The sequence below is a fragment of the Pygocentrus nattereri genome, chromosome 24 (assembly GCF_015220715.1).
Source record: "Pygocentrus nattereri isolate fPygNat1 chromosome 24, fPygNat1.pri, whole genome shotgun sequence".
Classification (NCBI taxonomy): Eukaryota; Metazoa; Chordata; class Actinopteri; order Characiformes; family Serrasalmidae; genus Pygocentrus; species Pygocentrus nattereri.
This window is the reverse complement of record NC_051234.1, coordinates 23,057,539-23,078,382: the sequence shown is the minus strand read 5'-3', so window position 1 is coordinate 23,078,382 and position 20,844 is coordinate 23,057,539. Positions and strand designations below refer to the sequence as shown.

Here is a 20,844-nt window from a genome sequence, read left to right as displayed (position 1 = left end):
AAAAAAAAAATCTACCTAATTAAAACTGAGTAATGATTCAGAATGGTTTGAGGTGAAATGGTTCACCGTAGAGAAACTTATTGACTTGGATTTCTTTTTAGAAGTGTGGATAGGAACGAGAGGTCACATTTGTCCACAATGTAAACAGTCATTTTATTTACTGTCCAAACTGACCAGAAAACCTATATGTATCTTCTCAACTTTTAGATGCTGGCAATGGTAAATTAGTGGTAAATCTGAAAGGGGGAAACATTTTGCCTCACAGCTGCCTGAATCTCTGCCATGAATTTTCTTCAAAAAAATGTTTTAGGCCAAAATTTTAATGTGAAATCAGGCAGGTATTCATACCCATTTCAAGCAAGAACTTTCTGATTCAGCATGTTTCTCCACAATAAACTATTTCATATCAAATCACTCTGAATGACTAATGAGTGTTTACTTCTTAACCATTTTATTATGAAGAAAATGTAACAAATTAGTTCAATTTCCCTTTTAATCAAAGCAGGCTTCAGTCATGTTGGTTCTGTCAACGTTTGCTCATGCTAACTTATGTAGAGGTGTCCAAGTTTTCATAGCTAACTTTATTTAACACAGAAAACACTATAAAGACTATAAAAAAACACTATAAATGCTATAAAAAGTAAGTGATTAAAAATTGAAACAGCTGGTGCTGAAAATTGTGATGAACAGCATGTTCATGCATTATCACAAATTATGACATTGCAAATTCTAGAAACTTTAAAACTTTTATTCAGTCTTTTATTTCACCCTGTGTTAAAGCAAAATAAGAGGAAATTTACAGATAATGAAAATTCAAATGATTTGTGCTATTGCAGTAAATTTAGGTTTGTCTACATTGTGTGTAAATTGTACCGTTGTACTTTTTTCTATATAACATACATTAGACTTAGATTATCACTGATCATGTAAAATCTCAGAAAGATGGCAATATGTGTGGAAAGTGTAAAAACACTGATGTTTCCTTTTAAAACATTTTCTGGTAAATTTTGACTAAAATATTTGATCTTTTGCAAAAACATCCCCCTACTCTGCCTTTTCCTTATTGGGGTCCATGGGCTGAGGGGCTGAGGCATCCATCTGGGCAGCCAGGGTGGAGGCAATAGTGGTGGTAGGTGGGGGGACGGGGGCAGGAGGTGGGATTGGATCCGGGTCATCAATCAGAGCCTGCCTTCTTTCTTTCTCTTTAATTATCTGCACCAAGCAGTAGGTCACAAACATCACAGTAATAGTGGACAGAGGGAAACCTGTATGAATAGAAAAGGGTAGTATTGTGTATTAGAGACAAATGAGACTATGTGGTGATATACTCCTGGGCAAAAAATGGGCTAAGCCCAAAAGACAAAATATTGAGCTATTAATGTCTTAACAACAAATCATTAAACAAATTAATAAAGTATATGGGAGGGCATTTCCCTTTGATTTCTTTAAATGGTGAAGATTTGTGTGTAAATCAGAAAGTTGAGTCAGTGTTTTTATACTTAGCATTAATAAAAAACATTGCCCAGCTAGTTTGTGTTTAATGTGAGATCCAAATATTCCAAATATAGGATTCAAATCTGGACTCTGACTAGGACAGTAAAAAAAAACATATTTTGGGCTTGGTGGCCTACTTTTTTTTGCCCAGGAATGTAATGTAGTATGTGATATTCAGAGCTCTTTCTTGCTATACGTTGTATAAGGAGTCATTTAGGGACCTGTTTTGTAGTTTATTCTGTTTGTGTCCATCATGATATCAGAAAAAAGTTTTCTTATTTTACAAAGATCAAGAAAGAGAAATCAAAATTCTACTTATAAACGCAATGTATTATCTTTCCTTTTATTTACAAACATCAATGCCAAAATAAACATAGAAAAGCAATGATTTGTAAATCCAACAATGAAAAAGAACATTCAGATTGTTACCAGTGTAAAGTTCAAAAGTCAGGATCAAGGTATTGGGTTGTTCTACTACCCTTACCTTGAGTAACTTGCACATCAAAGAAGGCAATGAGCTAAAAGATATATACACATTTTGGAGCAACGTATGCTATTTTAAATAACTTGTTTTTCAGGGGCATTCATGCTTTTTATGGCATCACCAAGAAACATCCTGAATGTGTTACAACAGCATGGCCACATAATCAGAGATGCAGACACTAGACTGGCCTGTCTACAGCCCAGACCCGTCTCCCAGTGAAAATATGTGGCCCATTATGAAGTGCATAATATGACAACAAAGGTCCTGTACACTTATGCAGTTGAAGACTTGTCTAATGGAAGGATGGCAAAAAATTGCTCTTCCAAAACAGGATTAATTTGTATATTCAGTGCCTAAATGATTACTGTTATTGTTCATTAATTACTTTACTGTTGTTAAAAGAAAAAGTGATAAACAGTGGTAAACATGTTCATGCCCCAATGTGGAATGGGCATAGATCTACCAAAAAAAAAAAATAGTTAATTAGTTACAACATCAAATACCACTTGGACTCTTTTGGTCAGTTTAAGTCAGATCAGTCACAGCAATCTCTCCTTTAATGATGTTTAGGGCTCCCAAATATTCAAGAACAACCTTTCTCACGGTGGTTGGTTAGTGCAGTGTTAGTTAACACCTCTGCCTTCTACGCTGTAGACTGGGGTTCAATCCCCCAGCAGGGCAAGCACCCTACACTATACCAATAAGGGTCCTTGGGCAAGACTCCTAACACCACCTTTGCCTTCCTGTGTAAAATGATCTAATTGTAAGTCGCTCTGGATAAGAGCGTCAGCAAAATGCCATAAATGTAAAATGTAAATGTTCATTTCAAGACATCTCTAGTAAGGTAGTGCACTGACTTTGTAAAACTGACTCCACTCTTTACCTTTCAGCAGCATTCTTTTGGCAACAAGTTTAGCAAAGTCAAGACTGTTGAGGGCCAGGATGTTGTAGAGGACAATACACCAGAAGTTGAAGGTATTGAACACGGCTCTAATCCTGCGGGACATGGATTCAGACATCGCCATCTAGAGGGGGGAAAGAATATAGATCTTTTGAGATGCATCTAATGCATTCAGAGGTTCAAATAGCGATGATTAATCTTAACCTCCAGAGGGCGTAAATCTGATTGTCTTTTCATGCACTACAGCGGGAGCGCTCGATCCTGGTCCTGGAGATCTACCGAGGTCCAGCACTCTCAGCTCTAATGCCCAGATGCCCCCTGCAGGCCTTCTTGTGTGTTTGAGTTGAAGCTTATCTCTGCAGGGTGGTAGATTTCTCCATCACCAGGATTGAGCACCCCTGCACTAGGGGATGCTCACAGTAGTGTAAATTGATCGAGTACCAATGGAGCTTCTGTTTAAAATTCTAAATTGTAAATGGTTATTATTTTAACAGACACTTGTCCTATTTTCAACAGAGAAGGACTACAAAATGCTGTTATTTCTTTAACGCTTTTCAATTCCATCTGTAGGACTTAAAGGCTTTATTTTTATTGGTCATGTCAACAAGTGTCAGCAACTCATGAGCCAAGACAGCTCACCAACCTTTCAGCATTCAGTAGCAGTAATGCTAGTATCCTACTGGAAAAAAACTGCCTTCTTGATACATACAAATCTATAATACATACAGCGCACCTTATACATACATATATATGGGACATTTTATTATGCATAAGAACTTACACACAGACAGATAGACAGATAGACAGATAGACAGATAGACAGATAGACAGATAGACAGATAGACAGATTTTTCATTGGATTTAAAAAGAACTCCTGTATTACATATGTGTTCAGGGTCAACATCTTACCTGTCTAGTCTTTTCTTACTGCAGCTCTTCTGTTTTCTTACCTCAATTGAAACAAAAGGCTCCATCTTGAAAAACATGGCCGTCCATAACTCAAAGTTCAGCCCAAAGCAGTTCAAGAAAGCCCATATGAGAACCACCCAGCCGGGCCCCAGCCACAGAGCAGTGACTCCGAAAGTGCAAAGAGAGGCAATCAGCTCGTCCAATACATTCTCATGTTTCCCACCAAGGTAGTTATACACATATCTGCAAAGTTACCACATACCTGACTGATAGTTCTGCACACTGGAATATCATGACAGTGATTCGTACAACACAAAAAATAATTCTCTAATTCATCGTGCATGTTGCAGGCCTGCACAATTTAGTGTTTCTGATGGAAAAAACACTTGATGGAACTTACTTGCAGAGCCAGTCATTGATTCCTCTGTCAAAGTGTCTTTAGGAAGAGCACAAAGACATGGTTCATTGTATCATTGCATCTACAACGCGTTAAACAAATTCATTAAATGAAGAAAAATAACAAAGTGTACTCACGTCTCAGAGAAGACATAAAGCATTGTGATGCATTTGGGAGGTTTAGGGGGATCCAGATGGTCCAGACGAGAAATTGTGTTTATCACCCCAAACAGCACGGCTGCTTTTACCCAGTCATACACCAGATTCAAGTAGGCCAAACCAGCTGGTAGGAGAGATAAAAGGAAGCAGTGCCGCTTAGATAGATGCTTACATTAACCCCTAAAACTTTCAGGGCCTGTACATAGGCCCACACTTTAATCCCTCGCTCTCATAACTCTTCTAACTACAGAACTCACAAATTAGCTGCAATTAAATGCTAAGATGAATAACTGTAAAACAAGCCTGCTGTTTAAAGGGGTTAAAGATGATTACATATACCATTATGAAACATATGCACATATTTTACTGGCTTGTTTTTATACAATATCAAGATATGGGGTCATGCATGTGTCCATTATGTGTATGTAATAATGTAATAATAATATGCATATACAGGGTGAGTCAAAACTCACAGGACACCGTTTTATTTTTTATTGTGTTATTGACTTTTTTCTCTGGGGTAATCTCAAACAAATTGTGTATGCTGAGAAAATCCGCTACAAACACCACCTTCAGCACCGCATCGTGGAGACCTGTGACAGCATTTCTTCAGAGATTCTCATGTATGTTCATAACGATTGGATCCTGCGCCTTCAGCTCTGTGTTCAGCACCAGGGACAGCACATTGAACACGTCAAATAGCTGTGCATCACAGGCAGCATTCCCAGTTGTTGTTGCAACTTTCTGGGTTGATAACTTTTGAACCACAAATGGTATTGCAAATCTGATTCCGGCAATCGATTTCTGAGACAATTCTGGTCTTCCGTGATATGCTACATGACCACCTTCTCGTTAGAAAACTTGCCTTTGATCCAATACGGCGGCTTTCAAGATGACGGCCATGTTCCGAACACAGCCAAAAAGATAGGCCCCCTCCCCCATTACTTGCTGGGGTATTCAGATATGTAATTTTCACTTTCGTTTCTGAAATAAAATGGTGTCCTGTGATTTTGACTCACCCTGTATTATGCAGTCACTTCAGAAGACTGTGGTTAGAACATAATCTACAAAAATTCTATAGATAATTTTGCCTAGACAGAAAAACTGATGCACTGAATTGATCTAAATGTATACATGATTACCACATTCAATAAATATATAACTATCACAATTTTGCTAGGTGGTCAATGCATTGATATAATGCACTTTACTCATGGAAATTATGTACACATTTGAGTCAAGTCAGTTCAAGACAATACTTTTCTCAATGTAATCAAAACCCTTATATAGCTAATACAATAGCTAGCTGAGCACTGAAAAAAGCACTTTTTAGACCTCTGGTTTTCATGCAATGTCAGAATATTTTTGTGTTTTCTGTGAATTTTCTGTATGCATAGAAAAATAAACAAACCACACACATCCACTTACCAATGGCCCAGTCTGAGAGGTGTTTCAGCAGCTTCATGTCATTGGGAATGGTCAGAATGTACATGAAGTGAAAGATCAAAGCAACAATAATGATCACCCCCAGGTGCAACAAGGCCTGGATGAAAATGTTCCACATCTCTCTCTCTTTTCTGTTCAGGTCAGGATTATTGGCCTTCAGGGGAGCAGACAACAGCCATGATTCAATTATAAAACAATGTAATTTACTTGTTTACTTGCTATTGCTGTATCTCAGTCAGGGTAGTGCTCTAACGTAGGCCAATGGCTGAAGTATATTATCAAGTAATTGTCACAACCCCATGAGTCATGAGTGTAAAATAGATTAAGGAGTGACATAAGGTGGCCAGAATGAAAAACTGTACTTGCACTTGCATATTTATACAGAGAGTTTGGTACATGGAACTGACACATAGGGCTGATTCCAAAATCATAAGCTGTTACATATCAGTCTTGACTCGTTAATATTAAAACCCAAAAAATTTACATACACCAGCCCATGTTCTAGCCCTGTGGGAAACAACATCAACAGAGCAGCAGCAATGAAAATGGCAGACTATTTGCAGAAATTGCACAGTGTTCCAATCTGTGAAGGGATGTCTGCATTTTTCATGTCTGCATTTCCTGAGGAACCGAACTGTCAGTGGGAATGGCTGATGTTCATCTTTAACTGAGGCTGAAGTTGGCTAGAATGTACAGTGCAATAAGGTAATTGTGGTTCCATTTAAGGCGGAATGGAAAATTCGCAAGCTGGTGAACAGGAAGCCAACTTCAGCTTCTACACCTTTAACAGGATCCCAGACAAATTCATTCAAAGTTTGCATTTCACTCTGGACACTTTCTCAAACCTCGGACAACAGTGAGCAACTTCACTCAGTGTTTGACCCAGAAGAGACTGAGTGAGGGGCAATTTCAGCTTTATTAGCACCATAACCCCAACAATAACGTGCAAGTAGGTAGTCATGCTGTGTGATTTGATCCACTTTTTGACTGTTAAAGCCAGATCATCTTAAATTTAAAGTTTTGTAGTGGAGGTAACAACTATGTGTTGCTGTCGATATTGAAAGCAAGTAGCAAATTTAGGTAAAGTTAACTACTACCAAGCTCCAACTAACTAGTATAACTAACTAAATAGTATGACGACCAAGCTTATTTACACAAAGGTTCATTTTTTTTTTCCTGCCTGAGTCTATTCCACATGTTCCTTCTGTGTGAGCCATCACGGTGCCTGGCTGTAAACCATAAAATAACAGGTTACAACAAATTACATAACTATGGAAGTGTAGAGTGGCCATGAGCAGTTGCTATCATTTTCTGGATTGTTATTTTGAAATAATAAATGTAACAATCTTGTGATCTCAACATAACATCTGGGCATTTTTCACCCCAACATACCTTCTTTGTAGACATCAGAAAACAACTTAAAATACTGAATACTTGCTTTCTATGGCACCTTTAAAAAGGCTATGAAAAGCTATAATTATATTTTAACTCAATATATATTAATATAAAAAAACAAGATAATGACATAATGGGAGACATTCAATTAACTATGTTTTACTATGCATTTTATGCAGTGCTTAGTAAAATATAAATATGTGTAGGGTTTTTTTTGGCTACATGCAGTTGTTCATAATACATAATCTACAGCGCCCTCTGGTGTAAAAGAAAACTAGAGCATTTTAGGCCTTTTCTGAGCAGAGAAATCCTGAGTCATTTTGCATAGAAAAAAGTGATGCAATGACTTGATTCAAATATGTACACAATTTCCACATTAATACAATACATTAGCACAATTTTGTTATCAGTTTACTTATTTTGGGCAGTCATTCAACTAATCACCAATCAGCCATAACATGAAAACCACCACCTCATTTCTACACTCATTCTCCATTTTAACAGCCGTGTTCTTCGATTGTCAGGGCCCCCACAGGACGTTGGGGGTGGATCATTCTCAGCAGCGCAATAATACTGACGTAGTGGTGGTGTGTTAGTTTGTGTTGTGCAGGTTCGAGTGGATCAGACACAGCAGTGCTGGTGGAGTTTTTAAAGACTGTGTTCACTCACTGTCCACTCTACTAGACACTTCAGACAAGTCAAAGGCAGCAGCTTATCTGTTGCTGCACAGTCTGTGTTGGTCCTTCATCAGTGGTCACAATATGTTGCCCACAGGATGTTGCTGGCTGTATAATTTAATTCAGTGGGCTATTCTCAGTCCAGCAGTGACACTGAAGTGTTTAACACACCACCACCAAAAAGTATAACAAACAAAGTATGCAGAGAAACAGATGGACTGCAGTTTGTAACTGTAGAACTACAAAGTGCTCCACTGTGGTAAGTGGAACGGATAAAATTAGATCTTAATTAAGTCATAATATTATGGCTGATCAATGTATGTTATTCATCTGGAAATCATGAACACAACTGAATCAAGTCAGTTCAATGGAATACTCTTTCCAGTGCAGTCAGTAAGTGTGTAAGTATGATGACTTACTACTATGAGCACTGAATTGCTGACAGCTTCCATACCTGTTTGTAGAATTTATCAAAAGTCATGACAGGTCCGAAGTAGAAGAAAGGGAGGTAGAAGTTGTACTTGAGAAGCTCTAGGATGCTGTAGCTGCCCTCTTTCTTCTCACAATTCTCCAGAGCGAAGCTCATACAGCGCATGATGGTGAAGCCACAGCCCCCGTAGAACAGCACAGGACGGAGCTCGAAGGAGCCGGTCACAAACCCCGCCTGTAGGACAGTGAAATCATCTGACGGGTCCCATACTTAAAATTCACTATGGATGTTTTTCCACTGCACAAAGTACTGGAACCTTTGATACCAGAAAACTTAAACTATCCTTTTTATTGACCACTGGTCCAGCAATAAAGGTTCAGGTTTTGATGGAACATGCTTAACATTAGCACCAACATAACCTAATGCTACTCAATAGTGCAGTAAGAGTTGTCCTCTGTCTTAAAAAACATGAGAAAAATCTAATTCTTCACTGTTCAGGGTGTAACTTAGGTAAAGTTACCAAGTACCACTACATGACCAGTAAGTGCGCCAGAAAGCAAACCAGAATGTTTTAGAGTTCAATAAGGTGATAAATCACAAAATTTTATGGTTTGTACAGTAATTCTGTGTTTGTTTTTACTACTAGTTGCACTGAACCTCAAATTGACACATCTATGTCAGATGATAAAATGCAAAATGTTTGTAATTGATTTAAGCAGGAAATAATGTCACCTTTCCTTGTAGATAGAAAATAAAACATAGGCTGGTATCATTCATTTCTGAGATATAGAGGCTTTTGAAAGTGGACGTGGCCTTATATGTCTGCATTAAAATAAGTGGAAAAGTGTAAACTTTGGTGAATCATTCCTTTCATTCCTAAAGGTTCAGATTTTGAAGGAACATGCTTAATATTAGCACCAACATAACCTAATGGTACTCAATGGTGCAGTAGGAGTTGTCCTCTGTCTTCGGAAACATGACAAAAATGTATCTAATTCTTCACTGTTCAAGGTGTAACTTAGGTAAAGTTACCAAGTACCACTACATTCAATCTATTGACACTAGATTGACCTTTTCCTTACTCGCCAAGTAAACTGATACTGACATGGATTTTTTCTAGGAATAAGTGGCACCTAAACACTAACTGTTGTAAGAACAAACACTGAAGCAGACTAATTTAAGATATAAGTCTGGGCGGAAAATGATTTAAAGGTGTTTTGCTATTCCCTGTTTATACCTGCCAGGAAACAAATGGCTCCATTTTAAATGTGGCTAGCGTGGTGAGTCCAGCAGCGAAGCAGAGCCAACGGAGTTTGACCAGAGAGATGCTGTAGAGCAGCACGCAGTGGGAGAGGATGAGGGTGACGTATGTCCAGCCCATACTGGTCAGTACAGCCAGCAGACCATACACCATGTAGACCAGTGAGCGATACTGTCAGAGGAGAAAGGGGACATGTGAGAATGTGCTTTGGGTCATGTAGGTCTTACATTTCTGGGAATTTCTTTAGCTGCTCTTTAGCATTGCCCCTTGAAATACACTTGTAAGACTGCTAGAGGTGAAAATTGGAGTGGACAAATATCTAGTAGATGTCTATCCAATCTGACCAAAAGTGGAAAGCCAGTGACTTCATATTGCACATACTGTTATTAAAATAGTTGAGAATTTATCATATCATTCCAAAATATATGCAGCTGAAATACTGTTGTCTATTGGAACTACAGACCAGTAAGGGCGTGCAAACAGGAAGGCTTTCCAACTGCATCTCATTTTCACAATAGCAATAAAATGCCACTTCCACCTGTACTGTAGTTCCCTCAGTTGAATATATGTTGATGGAAATGTGTATCATTTACAAAAATGCTGCCTGGATTTGTGTTTTTGAAGGTAAGCAAGAAGGTCAACACTTCCAGAATGGTTTTTATTTTGTTTAAACTGTTTTTTTTAATATTCTGATATTAAATTATATCCGTCTATTTGGACTGAACCATTTTCATACCTCCCTCCTTCACCCCTCATTACTCGCTAGCAGCTCAACACCACCACAACATTTCAACTACAGAGATACAACCGTGTCCTAGTTAATGTAAGGGGCCTGTCTCAACTCATCTAGGTTACTAAGTGCAAAGAGTAACCTGAAAACAGTGTATTAACCATCGAAACCCACCTGTGGAGCCAGCATGGAGCAAATTTTGGCAAATATGACATGACCAGACAGAGCGAAGACGATGTGCTCGCGGAACGTGGAGAACCACATCATCCACTCCAAATCAGCCGTGTCCTACAGGGATGTACAGAGGAGACTTAACTTTAGCCATGTTAGCCATTATAACATTTATATTAAAGCAGTGAAAAAAGTTTTTAGACACAAGGGTGCTTTTTGATTATATCTCACCATTTTCCTGCTGAAATAGTACCATCCCGGCTGGATGTTGGACTTGAAGGACTTGCGGTTTGCATTTGCTTAACAGGGAACAGTAACGTAGACTTGTCATAGACTTGTTAATTCAGCAAAGAGTTGTAGAATCTTTTAGATGAATTTGGATAGTTATGAACTTTTAAGGTAGTACACAGGTAGTAAGGTAGTACTATAGATTACTATGTAACACAACAGGTTTTTGGGGGGCAGTCATGGCCTGGAGGATGGGGAACCTAGGGAGCCTTGTGACCGGAAGGTCGCCGGTTCGATCCCCAGAGCAGACAGCACGTGACTGAGGTGTCCTTGAGCAAGACGCCTAACCCCCAACTGCTCCCCGGATGCTGTGGATTGGGCTGCCCTCTGGGCAAGTGTGTGTGTGTGCTCACTAGTGTGTATGTGGTGTTTCACTTCACGGATGCGTTAAATGCGCAGGTGAAATTTCCCCGTTGTGGGACTAATAAGGGTCTCTTAATCTTAATTTTTCAGTGAATGTGTTTAGGTAAAACAATGGGTCTTATGTACCATTCATAAGAAGAAATTTCTTTTTAAACCCACTTACGCAGTTTTTTCAAAGATACTCACATTCCACAATGTTCTCTTATTTGTATTTGTTCTTAGGTAAGAACAGAATATATGCACACTCAAGAGCACAAAGGTGTGAACAAGTCTGCAGTTTAAGAATATGCCATGAATCTGACGACTCTTTCTCAGGACCTTTCTCAAGAACAAATTTAAAAAGAAACTTAGGAAGATATCAGTGAATATATATATATATATATATATATATATATATATATATATATATATATATATATATATATATATATATATATATATATATATATATATATATATATATATATATATATATAGTACTCAGCATAAATGAGTACACTCCAACTCCTAGTTTCCTTTCAGAATCAACATTTTCTGTGGAATACTATACTACAAAATACTAAATAAATAATACAAAGGTGAGAAGTACAAAGTAAAATGCATGGTGCCTACAGTGAAACTGTATCATGAATTCACAGATGTACTGCTCTATATTGAAAGAGAATATGCTACCATCACTCCATGCCCTTGGTTATCATGCACTTTTCCAGCATAACAATGACCCAAAACACACGTTTAAGGCCACTGTTGCATTTCTGAAGGAGAACAGGGTGAGAGTGATTCAGTATGCCTCCTGATCTGAACCCAAACTAACACCTATGGGAAATTCTGAAGAGACAAGTTGAGCATCACTCTCCATCCAGAATCCAGGCTCTAAAAGAGGTCATTCTTGAAGAATGGAAAAAGATTGATGTTTCAATATGTCACCAGCTTGTTCATTCTGTGCCTAGAAGACTTGGTGCTGTGCTTAAAATTCACGGAGGTCATACAAAAAACTAGATGTAGTAGTTTTTGTTGAGGAATGTATTCATTTTTGCATCAACTTCTTCTTCTTCTTTCGGCTGCTCCCTTTAGGGGTCGCCACAGCGGATCATCTGCCTCCATCTTGCCCTATCCACTGCCTCCTCTACTTTTATACCAACCATCTCCATGTCCACCTTCACTACATCCATAAACCTCTGAGGTCTACCTCTTCTCCTTCTACCTGGCAGCTCCATCTCCAACATTCTTTGACCAATATGTCCACTATTCCTCCTCAACACATGTCCAAACCATCTCAACCTGGCCTCTCTGGCTTTATCTCCAAACTGCTCCACCTTCACTGTCCCTCTGATCTGCTCATTTCTAATCTTGTCCATCCTTGTCACTCCCAACGAAAATCTCAGCATCTTCATCTCCGCCACCTCCAGCTCAGCCTCCTGTCTTTTAGACAGAGCCACAGTCTCCAAACCATACATCATAGCAGGACACACTGTCTTGTAAACCTTCCCTTTCACTCTTGCTGCTATCCTTCTGTCACACATCAGCCCTGACACCCATCTCCACCCACTCCATCCTACCTGCACCCTCTTCTTCACCTCTTTTCTACACTGTCCATTGCTCTGGATGGTTGACCCAAGATATTTGAAGTCATCCACATTTACGACCTCTACTCCTTGCATCTTTACCTTTCCACCTGCCTCCCGCTCATTCACACACATGTATTCCATCTTGTCTCTACTGACCTTCATTCCTCTCCAGTGCAAACCTCCACCACTCCAGATTCTCTTCCACCTGCTCTCTACTCTCACCACAGATTACAATGTCATCTGCAAACATCATGGTCCATGGAGCCTCCTGCCTGACCTCATCTGTCAACCTTTCCATCACCATCGCAAACAAGAAGGGGCTCAAAGCTGATCCCTGATGTAACCCTACCTTCACCTTGAAACCATTTGTCACTCCAACTGCACACCTCACCACTGTCTCACTATCCTCATACATGTCCTGCACCACCCTAACATACTTTTCAGCTACACCTGACTTCCTCATACAGTACCACAGTTCCTCTCTTGGCACCCTATCATATGCCTTCTCTAGATCCACAAAGACACAATGTTGCTCCTTCTGACCTTCTCTGTACTTCTCTACCAACACTCTCAATGCAAAAATTGCATCTGTGGTACTCTTTCTGGGCATGAAACCAAACTGCTGCTCACTGATCTGAACCTCTCGCTTTAGCCTTGCTTCAAGAACTCTTTCCCATACCTTCATGGTGTGGCTCATCAACTTTATACCTCTGTAGTTACTGCAGCTCTGCACATCACCCTTGTTCTTAAAAATGGGGACCAGTACACTGCTTCTCCACTCATCAGGCATCCTCTCACTCTCCAGGATTTTGTTAAACAACCTGGTTAAAAAGTCCACTGCCTTCTCTCCTGAACATCTCCATACCTCCACAGGTATGTCATCTGGACCAACTGCCTTTCCATTCTTCATCCTTTTTAAAGCTGCCCTCACTTCCACCTTACTAATTCTCTGCACTTCCTGATCCACTATCTCTCCCCACGTTGTCCTCCTCTCTCGCTCGTTTTCCTCATTCATTAGTTCTTCAAAGTACTCCTTCCATCTACTCAACACTCTGTTCGCTCACTAGTACATTTCCCTCTCTATCCTTTATCAGCCTAACCTGCTGTACATCCTTTCCAGCTCTATCTCTCTGTTTAGCCAAACGATACAAGTCCTTTACTCCTTTTTTACTGTCTAGCCTCTCATACAGCTCATCATAGGCCTGAGCCTTTGCCTTTGCCACCATTCTTTTCGCTATGCGACTAGCCTCACAGTACTCCTGCCTACTTCCTTCATCTCTCTGGTTACCCCACTTTTTCTTAGCTGCCTTCTTCTTCTGAATACTCTCCTGGACTTCCTCATTCCACCACCAACTTTCCCTGTCTTCTTTCCTCTGACCAGACAAAACACCCAACACATTTTTGCCAGTTTCTCTCACCACCTTAGCTGTAGTTTCCCAGTCCTCAGGTAGCTCATTCATTTTTGCATCAACTAATTTGAGTAAAACTGAAGATTTTGCAATCTAAGTTATATTAGTAACCTTATTTACATGGATATACGTGAAACAAATATTTTATGAAACTCAATCTTGTCAAAATCTTGCTGTTCTTGAGATATTGATTAAAATCTTACTCTTCAAAGGGGGTGTACTCATTTATGCTGAGTACTGATTTTTTTAATATATATATATATATATATATATATATATATATATATATATATATATATATATATATATATATATATATATATATATATATATATATATATAAACTTTACTTTTTATGTAAGTCAATGGAACCAGACATCTTTCCAAGTCATTTTAGGCCATTTCTTTTGGTCCGTTTATCATTAAATCCACACAAAATGTAAAAACCAACAGGGATTTTCAAATTATGACAAAAACTGAAAAACAACAAAAATGGAAATGCAAGGTATTGTTCAGACATCAGCGATATATAAAATAAAAGAATCATCTTAATATTATTCAGCCTTCAGTATGCTTTGCGTTTGCCTTTGGTTGCGAGTCTTTTGTGTTGGACAAACCTAACAAACGAACAGCCTCACCATCCTATTTTTCTTCCTGTCTCCAGTGTATTAATACTGACATATGATCCATGCTGCGTTGTCGGCATAGCTCTCAGCAGCTGGTCCCGGCCCACTGCTCTCTGCCCTTTCCCTCAGACAATACACTAACTTTGTGTGCCCTCCTGAATAGGGGCAACAGTGGAGAGAAATAAATAGCTGTGCATGCAGAGGGACACAGTGCAGCTGAACTGTGGAGGGGGCAGGATTAGAGAAGAAACACTAAGGCCTGGTTTTGTGGGGATGTGATTGGGCTTATTCTGGGACTAAATTGTAACATTAATGGTGGTTTGCTGGAAACAAACAGCTTGTCAACAGCTGGTTGACCTGTGATAGGTATGTTTTGGTTTGAATTTGATGGTTTAGCTGGTAGTCCAGCATGACCAGCTAAGAAGGTCAAACCAGTCATGCTGGTCGACCATCTAAAACAAGCCTTATGCTAGTATACCACCTTAATCAGCTAGTTGTCCAGCAATATTGTTTTCATATAGTTGAGCTGGTTAACCTGCTTCACCACCAAAGACCAGCTTAAAGCATCTGAAACCAGTTACCAGCAAAATCTGGTTTTCTCTAGATTCGTCAGCGTGATAGTGTAAGATTGTGCCTAGTCTGGGTCTGAGAAACTGCCCCTAATATAAATACATGAGCGTATATTTTAACATATTTACCTATATGTCAAATGTATTGGCATATGTTTAGGTATAAAATGACACAAGGCCCTGGGCTTATACTCTAGTTTACCACATGATAAACAAGAATGTTAATTACTACACTGTCTAATAATATATCCATATATTTTGGATGTCTAAATCCAATATATATACACATGTATTCTTCTTTGCTTGGAATACATGAGCATATATTTTAGATGTGTAGAAATATATATGCACATGTATATTTCTACATTTAGCATTTTGGTACTAAGACATTTTTATTTATATGTTTTTGTTCTGTGTGGAGGCTAATGCTATTAATGCTAACTATACTAGTTCTTCCATCTTGGCAAAATCTCACGTGAAAACAGATGTAGGCACTACAGTAGGCCCTTCAGCTCAGATAGCTGCTCTTAAAAAAGAACCAGTGGCAGGTGCAGCAACATGCTGAGTTGTGAGCACCGTTTAATGTCACCTCAGGATGTGCGTGTCCATTCACACTTACAGCTGGACACCTCCAAAATCCAGCTGGCAGCCCAGAGCATGGCCATGGACAGCACGACATAGTAACAGTAGAGCTCATACTTGGGTAGAGCTGCTTTCACCCCCATCCTGTAAAAGCAAAGCACAGCACAACAAAAGAAATCTTAAAAAAGTGTATTTTAGTCAAAAGCATTGGTGAAGATGCTGGGGGTGTAATGATTCACAATTTTTTCAATAAAATATTGTTTTTTGCACTACGATGCAACATATTTGCAGCATAACAGAAGTGTAACAATGTACATTTTTTTGTCTTGGGAAGCCAAAGTGGAATTCTTCTGGTGGGCTGAGTGTCAAAAAAGACAAAATCATCAAAATCATAGGTAAGAATACATGTAGGTTTTTAAAAATGAATTTAACAAAGTTGACACTATATTCTGTGAAATACTGTAGTGTCCCCTTGCTGGGTAGTGCTGTGGAGGCATGGCCATGCAGAGGGCTATGCTAAGAGGCTCAAAGGTGGCACATACTCCCCATAGAAAGGGACATATATGCTGTTAATGTCCTTCTTTGTTAGTTTAAAGATGTTTTTCTGTTTTGATCCATTAGTGTTTTATTGTGTTTGGCCGTGTGGGCATTTTGTGTTTTAGCAGTTGGCCATCATGAGGTGGAAGCCTGTGGCTAATGGTGACCTCCCTCCATTGCGTTAGTGTGAGGTTAGGTGCCTTTTTGCCCTTTTGCCTTTTTTGTGCCAATAAAAAAAAGCATTATTTACAGCAGAATCATAGCCTCTCCTGCATCTTACTTTACCAAACCCAGCATATTTATCAGATATTAATTAATCAGTTCATTCAGGTTATCATGCCTGTTCTGTACAGCTCTGTGCAAAGGTTTTGGCACCCTGGTTACCTTTTTTTTTTTTTTTTAAAACATGGAAGCAAGTAAACATGTTCCTTCACAGAGAACACAACCCTGCATGTTTTAATGCACATATTTAACATGTTGTAAAAAATATAAATGTGCAAACATTATGCCACAATTAATTAAAATTAACGTTACAATTTGAAAATACAATTTGCAGAAATGTGCCTTATTTAAGTGTTAACTAATTTTCACTTGCTTCACAAGTTAACTTGTTAATGTAGTCACCACATTAGATTGCCCACAGGATATTTTTTAAATGAAAACACTGAACTTTTCTTTCTTTTTATAGAAACACACTTTTGCTCCTATAATGCTCTTTACCTTAATACAACACACCTGTGTATTTTTAATGTAAAACGTTTATAATGTAATGTCAGGAAAAATTGGTAGCAGGACATTAAAGAAAGGGGCGTGTCAAGGTTAGATTTCTACATGAGGATGTTTTAAATGGTACACTGTTCTAATGGTGAGTCTTCCAGGTTAGTATCTGATTGGAACGTGTTCAACGTCCCCCAACATTTTCAATCGAGCGAGGGCAAAAGTTTCCAGCAGAATGTGAGCTGGAGCATTTACACTGCGCAGCAGGCCTCGCTATTTTTAACCGGGCTATTTCTCTCCTCTCAATTGTGTTCCGAGCATCACATAAGAGCATTCTGGTGTGTTTTTTCATTCATTTTGTTATTTGATTCACTACTTCAAGTCATGTAACTGTTTAGAGAATGAGTTTTGTGAATTTTTGAGGGTACATGCACTACGCAGGTGAGTATCAGTAAGTGCTGTTAGTTGGACAGTTTTCTGTGATTTTTTGATGAAATTAGGTCACCATGCACTGCAAGCAGCTGTCAAATGGTTCCTAGTGACACCTGCTACTAACCTTGAGTGCAGCACAGCCACTGCAAAGCAGAAAAGGAGCTTAAATCAGTCAGATCCCTTTAGAATAACAGTAGAGAGTAGAATACTAATGTAGTCAAAGAATAATCACTTTTAAAAGTGCAGCTGAAAACTCTCTAGAACGAGAACTGGTGCTGAAAGCAATGGAACCTCCAGGCTGCCAGCTGGGCAGTTGCGGACAGTTAAAGGTGAAGGGGGTGGGGCTCCAAAAGTGGGCAGAACTGGTGGGATAGGCCCGCAGCACCACTCTTCACAAATGATCAAGCCTGCAATACTGTTGAGCGTTGACCTGTAGGTTTGAAAGTAATTCATTCCTGCTGAAAAAGTACTTAGAAGCAGCCATTCGTGACATATTAAACCATTAGTATCCTTTACATTGTGATATTAACCCATTAAAAAAAGCCAAAACACATTACAAAACCATCAGGATCCAACAGAAACACTTACTGGTTTATATGGGTTTTATCAGCAGGGATGCATTTTTTTCAAAAACAGTGCATACAAACATAATACAACTTACATTAACTTAACATTAAATTACTCATACTGCTATAAAACGGCATGCCTCATTTCCAGAACGCTAAAACAGACCTGTTTTTAGACAAAAACAAAATTATATGCACATTTGCAAATCGATGCTTACAGCATATTGCAAAAAAAACTTGGACAGGGGCAACCAGCATAAAGGTAAAGCCCATGTGTGGCCATCTGTGAAGGCACAATAAACGCTGGAAGATATTTACTATTTCAGAGCAACACATGCTGCCTTCTAGATGACATCTTCTTCAGGAATGTCCCTGCTTATTTCTGCATACCAATGCCAGGCAATATTCTGCACGTGTAACCGGAAAGTTGAGGTGCTACACTAACCTGTTCGCAGTCCAGATCCGCCTCCTATTGAAAACATGCAGCATATTGTGAAGCACAAAATACATCAACCAAGGCCATGTATGGCTATAAAGCTGCAGATTTGTATAATGGAAAATGGCAATAAAACTTTCTAAACTGGATTAATTGGTGTTTTCAGTCCCCAAATGATTATTAAGTAATGTTAAAATGGGAGGTGAAGTGATTTTCTTCCATCTCAGCTAGAAATAGGGTTTAAAAAATGGGAAGAAAAAGGTTTAATCATGTATGGTCAATTATTTAACCTGATGTCCTTTGAGCAGATTCAACATAAATACAACCTTCCAGCAAATTACTTACTTAAATACCTGCAGCTGAGGCATTATTTAAAGACACACAAAGAATGGGACAAATTATGTAATTTTCCATCCAATATAGAACACTTTATGTTAACAATTAAAGGGACAATTAAAAAGATTATATCACACATATATAAGATATTACAAGGAGAATTAGTGGATAACAGCTTAGACATTAAAGAGAAAACCATCATTTCTGACAAAAAGTGGGAATTATCATGTAGAGAGGGATTTAGAACAACTAGTAGCGCAATTTGGAAGGAATTCGAATGGAAAGTTAAGATGAGATGTTTCAGAACTCCTCTTGTCACATCAAAGTTTAACGGCACCTCTGATTGGTGCTGGAGGGGCTGTGGCCTGGTAGGAGACCATACACACATATTTTGGGACTGTCCAAAGTTATCAGAATACTGGCAAAACATACAAAATGAAATAAAAAAAATGCCTAAATATAGAGTTGCCCTTAGAACCATCTTGTTTTTTATTAGGAATATTACCAGAAAACAGAGGAAATAGTAATCAGACATCATTACTGAGAGTCCTTCTACTAATTGCTAAGAAGACGTTTAAGAATGTTTACTATAGGGAAAGTATAACTGCGAAATTACAATTGAGATCAGATGTATTCTTGACTAAATGGTCCTCAGTAATCACGTTTTCAACAGATGTCATTTAAACAATTCCCTCTGTATGTATGTATACACAAGTAAATGTATTTATTAGATTTTTTTTCTTTTTTCTTCATGTAAAGAAAAGCACTGTGTGATTTAATCTGAAACATCTATTTGATTCTTTTATGTTTATGGAATAATTTGGTTATTGATCCCTGAGGAATTGTTTATGGACAATGAGAGGATGCCAAAATCCATTGACTGCCTCCAGGACATAAACCTCTGAGCCCTGTGCTGTGTTTTTGAAGATAACTCCACTTGACAAAAAGGAAATAAGAAGTTCTTTTAAAAAAAAAAAAAAAAAAAAAAAAAAAAAAAAAGAGGGGGGGGTGGAGGTGAAATAGTTCTAAACATACTTCAACTATATTGAAACATGTTGCAGGCATCAAATTTGGGGTGAGCATATATTTACCAAAATAAAAAAATTCAGAAGGTGAAACGTTAAATATGCTTTTGTACAGTTTTTAATACAGGTCAAACAGAATTTGCTTTCTTTTTTTATTTCATATGCAGTTCTAAAATTTTTTGGAATTGAGAATTGTAATATACAAGGTATGATAAAGAGATGAAGCATGGACTCATTAGACTCTAAGAATAAGTAGTTTAATGTGTGAAATCAGCTTTAAAAACAAATAAAACAACTTACCTGGATGTCGTTTCTGGTCGGTCTGAAAAGGGCAGGCACTGTTTGGAGAATGACAGCTTTGTTCATTGTTTAGATACTCAGTAAGCTTGAGCAACGAAAAGAAACAAGCATGGCTTGTCTTCTCTGAAAGTGGGGTATCAGTTTCTGCCTGTCCCCAGTGTGAGATAAAAACCCTTACATTACTCAATATTGACAAAAGGACATACAAAAATATGAAGAATAAATTTGACAGAATATCATTGTTCAGGTTTTTTATAACCTTTACAAAGTCAGACAATTAATCCACTGTATTTCCACATCACCCCAAGTTAACTGTACAACTGCAGAGCCACACATGCCTCACTATTTTTGTAGTAGTTACATACTGACTTAAATACGTTATCATAAACCAGTGTAAATTAATGGATGTCTAATATGTACATTACCATGCAAGTCAGACACGACCCTTTCATTGCCCCCCCCCCTATTTTATGTTAACATACTTTGTCTTTACGTGACATTGAAAGATTAATAACTTAATGTTTGACTGAAAATTAAACCAATGCTGGACTTGACTTTTCTCACAGTATCATGTACAATGTTCAGTACTCTGCATGTGTGCCATAATACAAAATTCAAGCATGTACACACACACACA

The 20,844-nt window shown here is 38.4% G+C and overlaps 1 protein-coding gene across 4 annotated transcripts; it reads right to left on the bottom strand.

The window, feature by feature from the left end:
- Positions 1 to 755: 755 nt before the first annotated feature.
- On the bottom strand, positions 756 to 20,796 carry hhatlb (hedgehog acyltransferase like, b). 4 transcript variants are annotated; one of them, XM_017716161.2, is made up of 15 exons: positions 20,208 to 20,796; positions 18,556 to 18,579; positions 17,777 to 17,974; positions 17,669 to 17,687; positions 15,896 to 16,002; positions 10,685 to 10,752; positions 10,457 to 10,570; positions 9,529 to 9,723; positions 8,316 to 8,525; positions 5,772 to 5,943; positions 4,323 to 4,467; positions 4,189 to 4,224; positions 3,830 to 4,031; positions 2,862 to 3,003; positions 756 to 1,265 (listed from the first exon to the last, which is right to left on the bottom strand). In XM_017716161.2, coding segments are annotated over exons 3-15 (1,632 nt in total). In that variant the 5' UTR covers positions 17,778 to 17,974; positions 18,556 to 18,579; positions 20,208 to 20,796; the 3' UTR covers positions 756 to 1,044. The 4 variants fall into 4 exon arrangements, with proteins under 4 accessions (XP_017571650.1, XP_037390052.1, XP_037390053.1 ...); XM_037534155.1 differs by having other exon boundaries at positions 5,772 to 5,802; XM_037534156.1 differs by lacking the exon at positions 17,777 to 17,974 and having other exon boundaries at positions 20,208 to 20,468.
- Positions 20,797 to 20,844: the final 48 nt, after the last annotated feature.

What these genes read in the sequence shown, in the direction of transcription:
- hhatlb (XM_017716161.2), bottom strand. An exon ending in CTTTATGTCTTCTCTGAGAC is followed by an intron (nt 4,225 to 4,322) that starts GTGAGTACACTT and finishes CTCTTCCTAAAG; the next exon opens with ACACTTTGACAGAGGAATCA. An exon ending in CAAAAGAATGCTGCTGAAAG is followed by an intron (nt 1,266 to 2,861) that starts GTAAAGAGTGGA and finishes CTATTCATACAG; the next exon opens with GTTTCCCTCTGTCCACTATT.